The following is a 13,994-nucleotide window of genomic DNA, read 5'->3' as shown; positions in this document are numbered from 1 at the left end:
GGGACTTGCTGCTGGGCACTGACCAGGCACGGCGGGAGCTGGGGGAAAGGTGAAGAGAGCTCTTTTTTTTTTCTTTTCATAGCTCTCTTGTGGAGCGACCTCTCCTCCGTCTTTCCCCACAGATGGAGCCTCAATTAAATTCGGAAATACATTTTTTAATAGGACTTTCACCTCAGCTCCCTCCCGGGCTATTAAAGCCATTATGGCAGAGTTAAGTAAAGAACTAGCGGCCAGGCAATAAGCTTGAGAGCCTCTGTTGCTGTCATCGTATGTTTATGGCCCAGGCAATGTTTGCTTTATTAAAGATTCAGGAGCCATTTCCGAAGGGCTCGGTTCTCTACTTCCCATTAAAGACTGGGTCCTGGCGAAGGAGGCCCTTCATGACGGCAGGGAAAAAGAGGAGAACCGGTCCCGAGATGGGAAAAAAAAAGGAGGTGAGTTTGTTGGGAGAGTCTTGGGGCATGGCAGGAGAGAAAGGGGGGAAAAGGAAGAGCAGGGATGCACCCCCCGGTTCTGTGTTGCATTTATTACCCCTGGGTGCTGCAGAGAAGGGTCCCTCCATGGGCTGTGGGGTTTATTCATCCCAGGTTCCCAGGAGCTGAGCAGGACCCACAGCTCCTGCAGGGTCATGCAGGCTGCTGGCTTGGCTCAATACAAGGGCAAATCCCTGCCTGGCCCAGCCGCTTTATCCAGCCATGCAGAGCGAGGTCCCACCATCTGGGATTGCTCCAAGCCATGAGGGATCCCCATTGAGGACCAGGACCATGAAAGACCCTTTTCCCCATGGCATGACCCCCATTGTCCCATAGCATGACCTTCTTGCCCTGCAGCATGTCTGCCTTGTTCTGTAGCATCGCCCTCTTGCTCTGTAGCACAGCATCCTTCACCCACAGCATGACTCTTGCTCAATAGCACAACCCCATTGTGCTATAGCATGATGTCCTTGACCTATAGCATAGCCCTCTTGCTCCATAGCATGACATTCTTGCCTCCTAGCATGATCTTGCTCCACAGCATGACCCTCCTTCATCACAGCATGATCTCCTTGCCCTATAGCACATTCACCTTGCACCATAACATGACCTTCCTTCATCGCAGCATGATCTCCTTGCCCCATAGCGTAGTCATCTTGTCCTTATTGCTTGGTGTAGATCCAGACTGACCTCCCAAGTGCATCCCGCAGCCTGAAAAAAGGCCTACATCACTGGTCTGGCCTTAGTCTTGTATGCCAGTGGAATTTGTGCCGCAGTGGAAATTTGTCCATCTCTTGCTGATGGCAAAGAGATAGTCAGAAGCAGTTCCTCATATGAGGATGCAAATCCTGAAGTGGGAGAGCTTTTACCTGCCCAGGGTAAAAATTTGCCAGATAAAAATAAGGAATGGGGGGCTGTGTGAAAGCTACTATCTTAGAAAAGGTGATCCATAACATCTCAGGAGAAGTTCTGGGGATGAATCCATTAGAGGACCAGCATCCTCCTCCATCCTCTTTTGGACTACAGAGCACAGACCCCTCAGAAACACTCATGTCCTACAGAAAATAGGGCACAAGAGGTCAAAGGAAGTCCCCTTTCCACTCCCTCCCTGCTGCTAGACCAGGTCCACCCTGGGCTGGATCTGACCTGCTCCCACATAGGAGACACTTGCTCCCATGCATGAGAAGGTGGTAGAGCATAGAAAGGTGGTTGAGCACTCCCCAGGGACCACACAGGGATGGGGCTTATCCCCCACCACCACTTTTGTCCCTGCTAGGAAGTAGCTGAAGGTGATAGGCCCTGGGGACAGGCAGGTTCCTGGAAAGTCCCTGCTTGTGGTAGCTTCTCTTCCCTCCTCTCCCAGCAGCACCTTGTCCACTGGGCAGACGCAAGAAGACTTGCTGTCGGGCAGCATCGAGGCAATTACTACAGCAAGAGCTGACTTGGGTGTGACCACGTAGATCGGTTCTCACAGAGTCATGTGCATGGAGCTCCGTGCGTGGGGGTACGTGACAATTCAGGACTTGAGCACCGTCCCACCCTGTGCTGTGCTGGGGTGGCTTGGGGTGATGAAAGTTTGGCTGGGCTGTGGGGAGCAGGATTCATTGTGTACCGACTCTGCCCTCTAGTGCAATGCTGCCAGTTTACATCTCCACCAGCTCCTGGACTTACTGGTCTCTCCCTTGCAGCCGCCAACGCCTTGTCCTGAAGAGAGGACCTTCCAATCCTCAGAGACCACCTTAGCAAAGCTTTTGAGATCAGCCATGGGGAGCAAGTCCCCCCAGAGCAGCCCCAGCAGGGCCTGAGGGCCAGCTTGTAGGAGCAGGATGGGTGTTCCCAGTGCTCCCAGCATAATTTCACCTCTTCTTTTACAGGATGGGTGGAGTTTGCTACGAGCTCTGGGTGCTCTGCCCCAGAGGATGCTGCACCACAACGCTTGGCTTTATGACTTGCACACTTTTCCCATAAGGACATTGCAGGAGATACGGTTAAAAAGTACTTTTCATGCCCTGCTTTGCACTGTGCTGGTCTCCAAAGCACCCCAGGGACAACTCTAGTCACCCTTGGGTGGCAAGATGAGTCGAGGGGGTGCCAGCTTCGCTGGGCAGATGCCGGGGGGGGGGGGGGGGGGGGAGGGGGGGGCGGTGCTGAGGGGAGTGGGTGCGTTGGACAGGGTGCTGCTGCCCTCCAGTGGGCTCAGGCTGGAAGGGAGGGTGGCAGTGAGCACCCCACTCTGCACCCTGTGCTCGGGAGGGCTGAGGTGGAGTGTGGGGCTGAGGTTGGATGGGGCTTTGAGCAACTGGGTCTACTGGGAGGTGTCCCTGCCCATGGCAGGGAGGTTGGAACTAGATGATCTTTAAGGTCCCTTCCAACCCAAACCATTCTACGGTTCTATGACACCTTCCATGGGATGGAGTGAGCACTGGACAAAGCACCAAGCGGGCACAGCATCGCTCCTCCTCCTGGGTGCAGGAGAAAGCCTTCTCTGCCCCATCCTTCTCCCGAGATCAACCCATTGATCTGCTCCTGGCCCAGGACCCTTCGAAAACAGCATCTGATTTAGGGCCTGATCCCATTAATAAATTGCCAATTGAGTGTAGTGAGCAGTGAGAGCACCTCGCACAGAGGCAATGTCCCAGCACCAAACCACACCTGAGCTGGGGGGGACCGTCAGCCCCATAGCTGCTTTCTTTCTGTTGTCCCCTGGGACAGGCAGGAGCATTAATTTGTAGCCGGCGACAGCTCCGGAGGAGCCATTAGGGGTTACGGTGCCAACGAGCCGTGAAGCGAGGAGGCAGGAGCGCGGCCGTGGCTCCCAACACCGCCGGTACCTTCTCCTCTTCTATTAAGAGAGCCGTTGTGTACTTAATGGAAGGGAAAATCAAAACATCTTCCCACCACGCTGGAAGGGCTGATATATGGGCTGGGAGATTTTTATTATTGAGCGTGAAGCTCCAAGGAGGAGGAAAATTCAACCTCAAAGGTAGGAAACTGGGCTTAACCTCTGTGGGTTCACTGGGATCTCCCTGATGGGGATTTCCAGGATGGTGGGCACCACTGTTTTCTGTCTCCAGGGCCCTAGAAAACAACAAGGGATAAAAATAAACCCTCTTTGGAGCTTCTCTCTGGTCCTAAGGTACCCCTAAGAGCTGCATTAACTGGTCCTGGCTCAGGATGCCCAGACTGAGGAATGTTGCACATGGCCTCACCCCCTGGGCCCACCTGGAGCTCCTCTCCACAGGGACAGAGACTGGAGAGACCTCAAGTTCTTAGTTACTGTAAAGCTATTTTTGCGATGGTTCTTGTGCTTTCTACCCGTGTTGGTCCCCACCACCAGGATCCTACAGGACTCCTTCACCTCCTGGTCCAGACGGAGAAGACAACCATGGAAAGATCCAGCTCTATCATCTCTTACCGAGGAGGGAGAGAGCACCAGCCTCTTGCTGATGGAGCACAGATCTCATCTGAAAAGATGTCATCAGACGGGGAGGCGATCCCGGCTATGGAGTCACGAGTTTCCCACATCCACCGAACGTAGGTGGGAACAGGATCTACTGCAAGCAGAACAACTTACCGTGGGTGGCTTAAAATCCTTGGTGGGGCTTTGGGGTTGGTGCTGGGTACAGGAGGTTGGATGAAAGAGTAAAGACCTTAAATTACAAAAATATGTCCAAAAAAAAAAAAAGAAGTCAGATGCCATTTTTCAGTAGATGGGAGAAAAAGATGCTCCCCACCACCCTTTTATAGAATCATAGAATGGTTTAGGTTGGAAGGGACCTTAAAGATCATCGAGTTCCAACCCCTCCGCCATGGGCAGGGCCATCTCCCACTAGACCATACATTAACCCAAAGTTGAAAGCACTGACCCTGGTTCATTCCCATCTAAGGGGGGTTTAAACCCACCTCTGTGTCTCTGAGGAGGAGTTTCTCTGTCCTTTCACATCTTGTGGGTAGAGCTGGGCTGCACAATTCCTGAGCGAGGGACCTGTCTGGCTGCCAGGACCCATGGTCCAGCCCCACAGCCATGGGCTTGGTCACCCTCCCAGGTAGTGAGGAGGTGGGGCCCAGTGAAACACAGACCCCCAAGGGAAAATAGGGTGGGGGGGTTGTCCCACATCAAGGCTTTGCTGTTTACCAGCTACCTATGAGCTCCTCTAGCATGGCTGATACCTTCATTCCCATTGATGTCGTCTTCCAAATCCAAGGGATTTGGAAATCCTTGTTGGAAACCCCCTTGGAAACCCTTTCTGGAAACTCAAAACCAGATCAAAACATGCTGTGTGAAGCAAAGATGACTTTCTTGAAGGGTTTCCTTTCTTTTCCAGAAGAAAAGTCCCCACGGGATCCAACCTGAGCCCTGCTCCTCACCTCTTCCGTGAAATAACTCACGCGACAAAGCCACCAACTCCCATTATACCACGCTGGAGATGGAGACCACGGCTCACCAAGGGCTGTCGAGCTGATCTGGACACTGAGGAGCTCAGTTTGCCTTGGATCAGGCTGTACAAGAGCCAAACGATCTCTCCCAACCTCAACAGCTCCAGATTTAGGTAAAAATGACCCAAAATCAAGTCGTTTGCGAGCCCAAAGCAGGGCTTGTTCCCCTCCACAGCTGGTGGATCAATCCCACCTGCGATTCGCAACGGAGACGCACGCCACAAAGCGGTTTTGAATCAGTGCTTTTTAATCCATAAAAGGTGAGAGTCCATGTACAAATTAAAAAAAAAAAAAAAAAAAAGAAGAAAACAAAAAAAACCCAAATAAACTCACTGGTGTTAGGGAAACTTGCACAAAACACCAACCCAGCGCCAACGGAGGAGCTGGGTGATGTGGGCTCGCCGCTTCTCCGTGCTTCTTCTCAATAAATCCATCTCCAGCTTAGAGATGGCCCGTGTCGGCGACACGTTTAGGATGGGGGGAAGACATGGCTGGGGTGCTTTCACGGCAAGGTGGCCTTTCCTGTGAACCTAACCCCCTTCCTTCCCACTCCCCCGCCAAGCAGCTGGTGAGATTACGTCGGAAAAAATCTAACAGATGGGCCGGTGGTGGGAGCCGGATCCGTAAATCCGGTCTGATGACGTCTCGGTCTACGGAGAGGCTTCTTGGTCAATAAGGCAGAGTTAGAACCCATCTTTCAGTTTCTCCATCAATAAAAGTGGGGCTGAAAGCTTGGCAGAGCCACCAAGAAGCAGTCACGGTAAAACCCCCCAGGGTGAGGGGATGCTCTCGCGACGATATCCCGCTGCCAGCGCACGTTTCACCTCGTTAAACTACCGCCACACATTTGTCACGACTTCAAAAGTACAAAAATACAATCGCATCTCTGAAGGGTATTTTATACCTACCAAGATCATCCAAGCACTGAAGACCAGACAGCTCTTTAAGCCTTCAGAAAAAATAATGCACGAGGCAGAAATGGGACTGAGGAAATTTCACCGATATATCTAAGCGCGTATGCGGAGTCTCCCAGCGTTTCCAGTACAATTACCAAGATGTATGGATCCATCAGCCCAGCTCTGGTACGAATGCTGACAGCACAGTGTTAGGGTATTAGCAACGTGTGCAAGATCCAATACTAGCACAAATTTAGTAGTTTAATAATCTGGAGGAGCTATCTTCCTGGAATTTTAATCTCATACCAAGGAAAAAAAAAAGAAAAAAAAAAAAAAACAACCCAAGGCTCTTAGCTATTAATCTACTCAGATATTTAGGGCAATCCACCTCTACTGATTAAAAAAAGCGAGACAACAAATGCACGCGAAATCTTTCCCTTTTCTTCCAAAGCAGCAGGCTCTGCAACTGGGCTCTATTTGCTAGGTGTCCATTAAAAAAAAACAAACAAACAAACCCAAAAAGCACTAAAAAAAATGGTCAAACTCATCCTAACTGGTACCGTGGCAGAGATGCCCAGCCCAGTGCTGCCTGGGCAAGTCTACGCTGGACCCCATGATCGGGTCACCACGAGCCATCGATGCCCACACTATCTCTTTCCCGAAAAAGGGGAGCGGGAGGTGACCCCCAGCTGGAGCTGCTAAACAATTCGGGGCTCTACCTTGCAGAGAAAGCTTAGGAGACGCTAAAGAAGGTTACAGTGTTTGCTTTAATGGCTGGGGCTTGGTTTGGCTGCTCCTCGCACTGAGCAGAAGACACAAACCAGTCCCCTGCATTATACTGAAGCACAGCTCCCCGCCCCCGACCCCTTAAGAGCCAAAAAAGACAAAAAAAGAAAAAAAAAAAAAGAAAAGAAAAGAAAAGGAAGAATAAATTGGTGTTTCCCCATATGGTTTAGCTGAGGATCGTTTCAGGCAGGAGTTGGGAGATGGTGGAGTCTGGTGCTGTGCATCGCTCGCCTCTTCGGAGAGGATCCGACCAGCGGCGCATCCCCGGGGCGGGGGGTTCCTGGGGGGTTCCTGGCAGCACCGACATCAGCACAACCTGGACAGGCCACTGGGGGCTTGTAAGGGTTCATGGGCAATCAGCCCCGGGGCTTGCAGGACACGTCCTAGCCCGGTGGCCGCTTCAGTACATGGCCTCGTTGTCTCCCACCGCAGTGAAGGGGACGCTGTAGGTGCTCTTCTTGCTCCGCTTGCTCTTCTTGCTCCAGACCAGCAGCGTGCTGGCGCTCTTGCTGTTCATCAGGCTCTTTCGGCTGTTCTCCTTGTTACTCTTCTGCAGCCCAGCACCCGAGGACATGGCCGCTGCCTTCTTGTCCACCTGTTTCGGAAGGGGAGCGGAGAGAGGGATGAAGCTGGGGCAACAGCCGTGATGCCTGGCTTCAGCCCCACACCTCCAGCCCAGGAACAAGACACTAGGGAAACTCTTCTGCAGTGTCCCACCTAAGGTTTGGGACGTGACTTACGGCTTTTGGTCCCTCTGAGCCCTGCAGGGTTATCACACCGATCTCCACTCCCTCCTCCCCAGTGCTCTTCAGCAGCTGCACCACCTCGGCGTGCTTGGACCACCTGCAGTCCTTGCCATTCACTGAGATGATATAGTCTCCTTCCTTCAAGCCAGCTCCCTGCAGTGGAAGAAAGAAGATACACACGTTTGAGCTCATGGATGCTGCTGCACAAGGTCTGCTCAGTGTCCAACACACGCCAAAGGTCCCAATCCTGCAGAGATCATAGAATGGTTCAGGTTGGAAGGGACCTTAAGGTTCATCTAGTTCCAACCCCCCTGCCATGGGCAGGGACACCTCCCACCGGGCCAGGTTGCTCAAAGCCCCATCCAGCCTGGCCTTGAACACCTCCAGGGATGGGGCAGCCACAACTTCTCTGGGCAACCTGGGCCAGGGTCTCACCACCCTCACAGCAAAGAAGTTCTTCCCCAGATCTCATCTCAGTCTCCCCTCTTTCAGTTTAGAGATGTTCCCCCTCGTCCTATGGCTCCCCTCCCTGAGCAAGAGTCCCTCCCCAGCTTTCTTGGAGCCCCTTTAGGGACTGGAAGGGGCTCGAAGGTCTCCCCAGATCCTTGTGTTTTCCAGGCTGAGCAACCCCAACTCTCTCTCAGCCTGTCCTCACAGCAGAGGGGCTCCAGCCCTCTGACCATCTTCATGGCCTCCTCTGGCCCCGCTCCAACAGCTCCATGTCCCTCCTGTTCTGAGGACTCCAGAGCTGGATGCAGGACTCCAGGTGAGGTCTCATCAGAGTGGAGTTGAGGGGCAGAATCACCTTGGCCCCAGGCTTCAGCGAGATCTGCTACCTGGGGGCTATAACACCCGCTGTTGCTTGCAGGTACATCTGCTGTGCAGCATGGACAGAAAAGTGGGATGTTCTACAGACCAAGGATCTCTTCTGCAGCTGCTGGAGATGGCCCCGCTTGACACCCAGAATCCTCTAACCTCCCAGCCCATTGGCTTTTTGCAGCAAAATGTCCATCCAGCTCTGACCCTTTGATAAAGGTTAAATACTGCAGGTCTCCAATAAAAAAATATAGAATATATTGCCTTCAAGCCCTGATCCTTGAGAAAACAGCAGGCTCAGCAAGGTTCTTTGCCCATCCTTCATTCATCAAGGCATCAACAAGACTCTTGACATGCTTGAAGGAAAGGCTCTTTATGAGGGAGTGGAGCCATAGGACGAGGGGGAGTGGTTTTAAACTGAAGGAAGGAAGATTTAGATGAGATCTCAGGAAGAAATTCTTTCCTGTGAGGGTGGTGAGACACTGGAACAGGATCCCCAGAGAAGCTGTGGTTGCCCCATCCCTGGAGGTGTTCAAGGCCAGGCTGGATGGGGCTTTGAGCAACCTGGCCCGGTGGGAGGTGTCCCTGCCCATGGCAGGGGGGTTGGAACTAGATGAACCTTAAGGTCCCTTCCAACCTGAACCATTCTATGATTCTATGATTTCAGTGCCTACCTGGAGCCCAATCCCACCCCAGATGGGTGCATTGAATGTTAGTTGCCCAGGTGACACAGCTGTGGTCCAGACATGGATGAAATGTGGTCTTTAAGAAGATTTTAGTCTCCTAAAATGGGATGTGATCCTGCTGCATCTGTTACAGAGATGCTGGGCTCTGGATGGCAAGGTTGATGCTGAGGGAGCGGGGAGACCTTTCAGGTGTCCCACCAGGATGCTCCAGCAAGCTTCTGCTGGAGAACAAAGCTGCCCCTGATCCATTAAGAAAGCCCATCCAGTGAGTTTTCACCGAGATAACTTGTGTTTCAGACTTGCCATCTTGTTCCATCCACCATCAGGTCCCAAAATGGGAGAGAAGGGAGCTGGGTGCTTGCCAAAGAGAGGCTGACAGCAGTTAAAAACTGAGCTAACATCCGTATTTTTTGCCTTAGCTATTTCCTAAAAATATATATATCTCAATTCTTTCATGACACCCATCTGCAAGCCCCAGGCTCAGATCTGGCAGGGATAAGTCTCCACCTGAGCACATCGATGCAGTTACCAATGGACTGTTAAGACCTAAACCCACCTGGTACCCCTCGAGGCAACCACTGACACCTCACTTCCAGCATCCCCACGGGGACAGCAAGAGCCTGGAATACTCACGGCAGCGCAGCCCCCCGGGATGACACCAGCGATGAGAACGGGGGAGTCTCCTCGCAGTGTGAAGCCAAAACCGTTCTCTCCTCTCTTCAGGTGGACTCTCCGTGCTGGGTACCACTTGTTTTTGGCTGAGAAAACCGAGAGGGGCCCCTGGGGAAAGGCAGAAACACAGAAAGCACCTTTTTGGTGCAAGAACATCTCCATGGGGACGTGCAACCTTGCAAAACACCCACTGATGGGGAGGAGGCAAAGCAAAAAAGCCTCTCGCATTTCTCTAAGGATGTGATTTTGATTTTTCTCAGTGTTTTACCCTTCCTGCATGCCCAAAACAGCAGATTTATGCACTAGGAAGCTAGAGGTGCTTAAAAGCCCATGTCAGCCATTGGCTTTATGAGCAGCGACAGAATCTCATGTGGGTTGGAAAGACCTCGGCAGGTCTCTGGTCCAACCCTGTGCCCACTGCTTAGGTCTGGACATCCTCCCGGCACTGCCTGGCTCCTACAAGGCAGGAGAAGGAGGTCTTGGTACAGTCAGGGAGCTGGATTTCCCTGTTTAAACACTATAATCCTGGAGCAAACAGAAAGCTTCATTGGGAATGGCTGGCTCCTTAATTCCCCTCTTTGGGAAAAAAAAACCCCGTCACCCAAGGAGGGATGATGGGGGTTGAGGTTTTTCACCACTGCCTGGCTCTGGGGGATGCAGCCTGGCTGGGGTGGTCTCGCAGCAGGGTGCGAGGTGGTGGGACGGGATCTTCAGGGTCAGATCCCCCCCAGATCTTTCCTATTTTCCTGGCTTTTTCCTACTTTTCTGTTCCCACAGGAGCAGGATATACCCGCCCACCCTGGGGCTGTTCAAAAAGCAGAGATGCCCAACCTCTCCCTGGGGTGCTACGCAGCCCTTGGGCTGTCTTGGTGATGGGGAAAGCACAGCCAGGTCCCACAGCAGCCCCAAAACTCAGCCCTGCTTCCCAGGACCCTCTAAACTTAAAGAGGGTAGAGATAAAGGTCTGGTGGGTTTTTCCTGGTGCCTCTCAGCTGTCACCATCCTGCTCTGCTCCCCCAAAAAGTTTCCTTTAAAAGGGTCCCTTCAGTCCCTCTCGGGTAAAGCCCACCCAAAATGCCTGTGGCCCCCTTCCCCATGCACCAGAGGAGCTTCGCGACCCATTTAGGTCTTGCAGAGACACATCTGTGCCCTCCCATCCCTCCTCCTGCACGGGTCCCTGCCTGTGAGGAGGCGGCTGGTTCTCCTTGGAAAACCGCCTGCAAGCGCAGCAGCTGCACCAGGAGAGGGAGAAGAGTCTGCGGGGAGTAAGGAAACCAGGCAAGCAGAGCATGCAGGGGAGGAGGAGGAGGAGGAGGAGATATCTTGCTCCCTTGGGGCAACCTCCATCCTGTAGCCATACGTACCAGCTTGTGGAAGAGGTCGGTCACCTTCACCTGGGAGAAGTTGGGGGATTTTATCTCTGGTTTCTGGAGCGTTTTGGCTGGTGGCAGGGAGAGAAAAGCACATAGACCAGGGTCAGGTAGTTGCAGCAGCCGCTGCCTCTACATCGTTCTCCCCAAGAAGGGATGGTGTGACCCATAAGAGCTGGGACCTTCTCAGGCAGCTGCCGGACATGTAGCCTGGAGCCCCCACTCCCGCCTGTGATGCTCCACCGCCATGCAGGGACCTTTGGTCCACAACAACATGCCACAAACTCACCATGGAGTTTGCCCACCCCACACAACCTGCCACAAACCCCCTCCCCAGATGCACCCCCCCCAAAAGAAACACTTACGGTGAATGTCGGGGGCATCTCCTGTCTCGAAGAAGTCCTCCTCATGGTCTATTTCCGAATACTTGCTCAGTGAGCGCTTGTGGGCGAAGGAGAGGACCTCCTGGAGGATGTCCATCTTCCGCAGGATCTTGCACAAGCCGTGGATCCTCATGGCCTCCTCGTGCTTCATGATGGCTTTCTTCAGGTGAGCTTTGCCTGCAAGGGAGCAAGAGAGATGGCAGTCCGAGGGGAGCGGAGCCGCTGTTCCCTCTCCGCTCGCTCGGCTTCCCACGGATGACAGCAGCCTCCCTGGCTGTGTCACCCGATGTGACTCAGGGACAACCCAGTCACGTTCACAGCCTGCCAGGCTGTTCAACGTTGCGCTAAATGGAGTAGGTCCCAGCCGTCAGCTCACACCCCCCCCGATGTAGGGCTGGGAAGGGACCTTGAAGGGTGACCTACTTCACTCCCCCCGGGCGCCGGCGGCAGAGCTGGCAGATGTTCCCAAAAAACCGCCGGCGAAGGAGCTGCCACCACCTCGCGCCGCCCCCGAAGTCCCTCCTAACGCTTAACCTCAATCTCCTCCGCAAATTAACTTCTCTCCATCGCCTTGTGTCCCCCGGGGGGGACATGGAGGACAATCGAGCCCCATCCTCCTGGTGACAGCCTTTTAGCTTCAGGAAGATGCAACACATCTCCCTCTTTTCCAGGCTGAGCAAAGCCTTCTCCTTGCCCTGCAGGTCTTGCTGTCCACCCTCTTGGGCATCTTGCTCTTGCTTTGCTCCTCTCAACTTGCCTTCAGTGTGTTTCCATCCTCGGGAAAACGGAGCGGCCGAGAAATGGCCAGAAGAGACGAAATCACGATAACCCACGGATATCAACGCAAACATCTCCTCTGCGAGAGACTGCAACCAAGACACCCGTATCCAACGCTAAACTACCGAAAAAGCTATATATATATACATGTACATACACGCACACACGTATCATGGAAACACGTGTGCCTGTAGCATTTCCAGTTTTCAGACACATGGTGGCAACATAACCCAGGGAGATGGTTGGAATTTGCTTCAGGCTTATGAGGACCACAGCCAGCAGCCTGAAGACCTCTGTTTTCCCCCACCACAAGTCGCAATCGAGGAAATATCGAGGCCGGATGGACACCAGAGAGAAAGAGACTCCCCAGAATAATTGTATCAAAAGCAATCAATCATATTTTATCAAAGTACCCACAGCCAGCCCCATCCAGGGGCAAGAAAGCAACTATGTTTTATTGAATATTATCAATTCCTGCTATTTTCGAGAGATCACTGGGAATAGAGGTTGAGCACGGAAGTTGTGCAAGCTTTTGGCTCCGCTCTCTTGACCGTGGTGGAATATACCATGTCTGATAAAAGGAAACGTTATAAGACTGGGAGACAAGGGAAGGGGGGGTGGGAAATATCCTTTCAGGGAGATGGTTTTAATGCTGCGAGTTTCTTCCCTTCCTGGAACCAAAACCGGAGCTGAGACTGGCATCTACACATTGATTTTTCACCAGCAGACACTGAACAGTGCCCATTCCCCCCAAGAAGAGCAGGCAGAGCTGGAAGCTGGGCTGACAGAATGAATCCCAAAATCACAGAATGATATGGAGTTGGAAGGGACCTCTGGAGATCATTTAGTCCAACCCCCCCGCCAAAGCAGGTCCACCCAGAGCAGGTTGCACAGGAACGTGTCCAGGCAGATTTTGAATGTCTCCAGAGATGGAAACTCCACCACCTCTCTGGGCAGCCTGTTCCAGGGCTCTGCCACCCTCACAGGAAAGAAGTTCCTCCTCATCTTTAGGTGGAACTCCCCATGTTCCAGTTTGTGCCCGGTCCCTCTTGTCCTGTCACTGGGCACCACTGGAAAAAGACTGGCCCCATCCTCCTGACACCCACCCTTTAAGTATTTATAAGCATTGATCAGATCCCCCCTCAGCCTTCTCCAGACTAAAAAGACCCAAGTTCCTCAGCCTTCCTCATCAGAGAGATGCTCTAGTCCCCTCATCATCTTCTTAGCCCTTTGCTGTACCCTCTCCAGCAGCTCCCTGTCCTTCTTGAACTGGGGAGCCCAGAACTGGACCCAGTACTCCAGATGTGGCCTCACCAGGGAAGAGTAGAGGGGGAGGATGACCTCCCTCCACCTGCTGGCCACCCTCTTATTGATGCACCCCAGGGTGCCATTTGCCTTCTTGGCCACAAGGGCACATTGCTGGCTCATGACACAAATCGGGAAACCAGATGATATCAGCTGAGGGTGTCGGGGTGATGTTACCATAACGCTCTGCTTTTGGGGTTCATTTAAGGAGTCTTCTCATGCACGTCCTCCACCTCCCATCCCAAGCAGTGAAATCCAGCCGAGCAGCCGGGAGGACTTTCCTGGGGCCAACAACATGACAAACTCATTCCTGGTGGGACCTTCCTCCTTTCACACGTGTGCCATGAGGGGAAAGGACACCAGGAGACAGGTCGTGGGGGAGGTAAACAGGAGATGACGCCCCAAAATCAGGGCGCTGAGCTTGTTCTTGCTGCAGCCTTGTTGGGGAGGGGCTGCCAAAACACAACTTCAGCTGAATAAGCAACGCTCTGTTTTTCCCCTGAAGCTGAAAATCCGCATGGGAGGAAGCTCTCGTCTCCCAAGCCTTTTGACGCAGCTAAAAAAGCCACCCCCTGGCATCTGCTGCGCCTTCTTGTCATCAAGCCAAGTCAGCAGCAAGCCCAAGCCAAGGAGCTTCCAGGATCTCT

The 13,994-nt window shown here is 53.0% G+C and overlaps 1 protein-coding gene across 1 annotated transcript in view; it reads right to left on the bottom strand.

Moving 5' to 3' along the window:
• Positions 1-5,135: 5,135 nt before the first annotated feature.
• Positions 5,136-13,994, bottom strand: part of RHPN1 (rhophilin Rho GTPase binding protein 1) — a 34,627-nt gene continuing 25,768 nt past the window's right edge. Inside the window, 5 exon segments of the mRNA XM_074145357.1 lie at positions 5,136-7,187; positions 7,333-7,491; positions 9,474-9,620; positions 10,877-10,953; positions 11,248-11,442. Coding sequence (XP_074001458.1) covers positions 6,993-7,187; positions 7,333-7,491; positions 9,474-9,620; positions 10,877-10,953; positions 11,248-11,442 — 773 coding nt within the window. The 3' untranslated portion in view covers positions 5,136-6,992.

This window comes from Numenius arquata, chromosome 3, assembly GCF_964106895.1.
Source record: "Numenius arquata chromosome 3, bNumArq3.hap1.1, whole genome shotgun sequence".
In the NCBI taxonomy this organism is placed as follows: Eukaryota; Metazoa; Chordata; class Aves; order Charadriiformes; family Scolopacidae; genus Numenius; species Numenius arquata.
The sequence above is the reverse complement of the archived record's forward strand: the minus strand, read 5'-3'. Positions and strand labels throughout refer to the sequence as shown.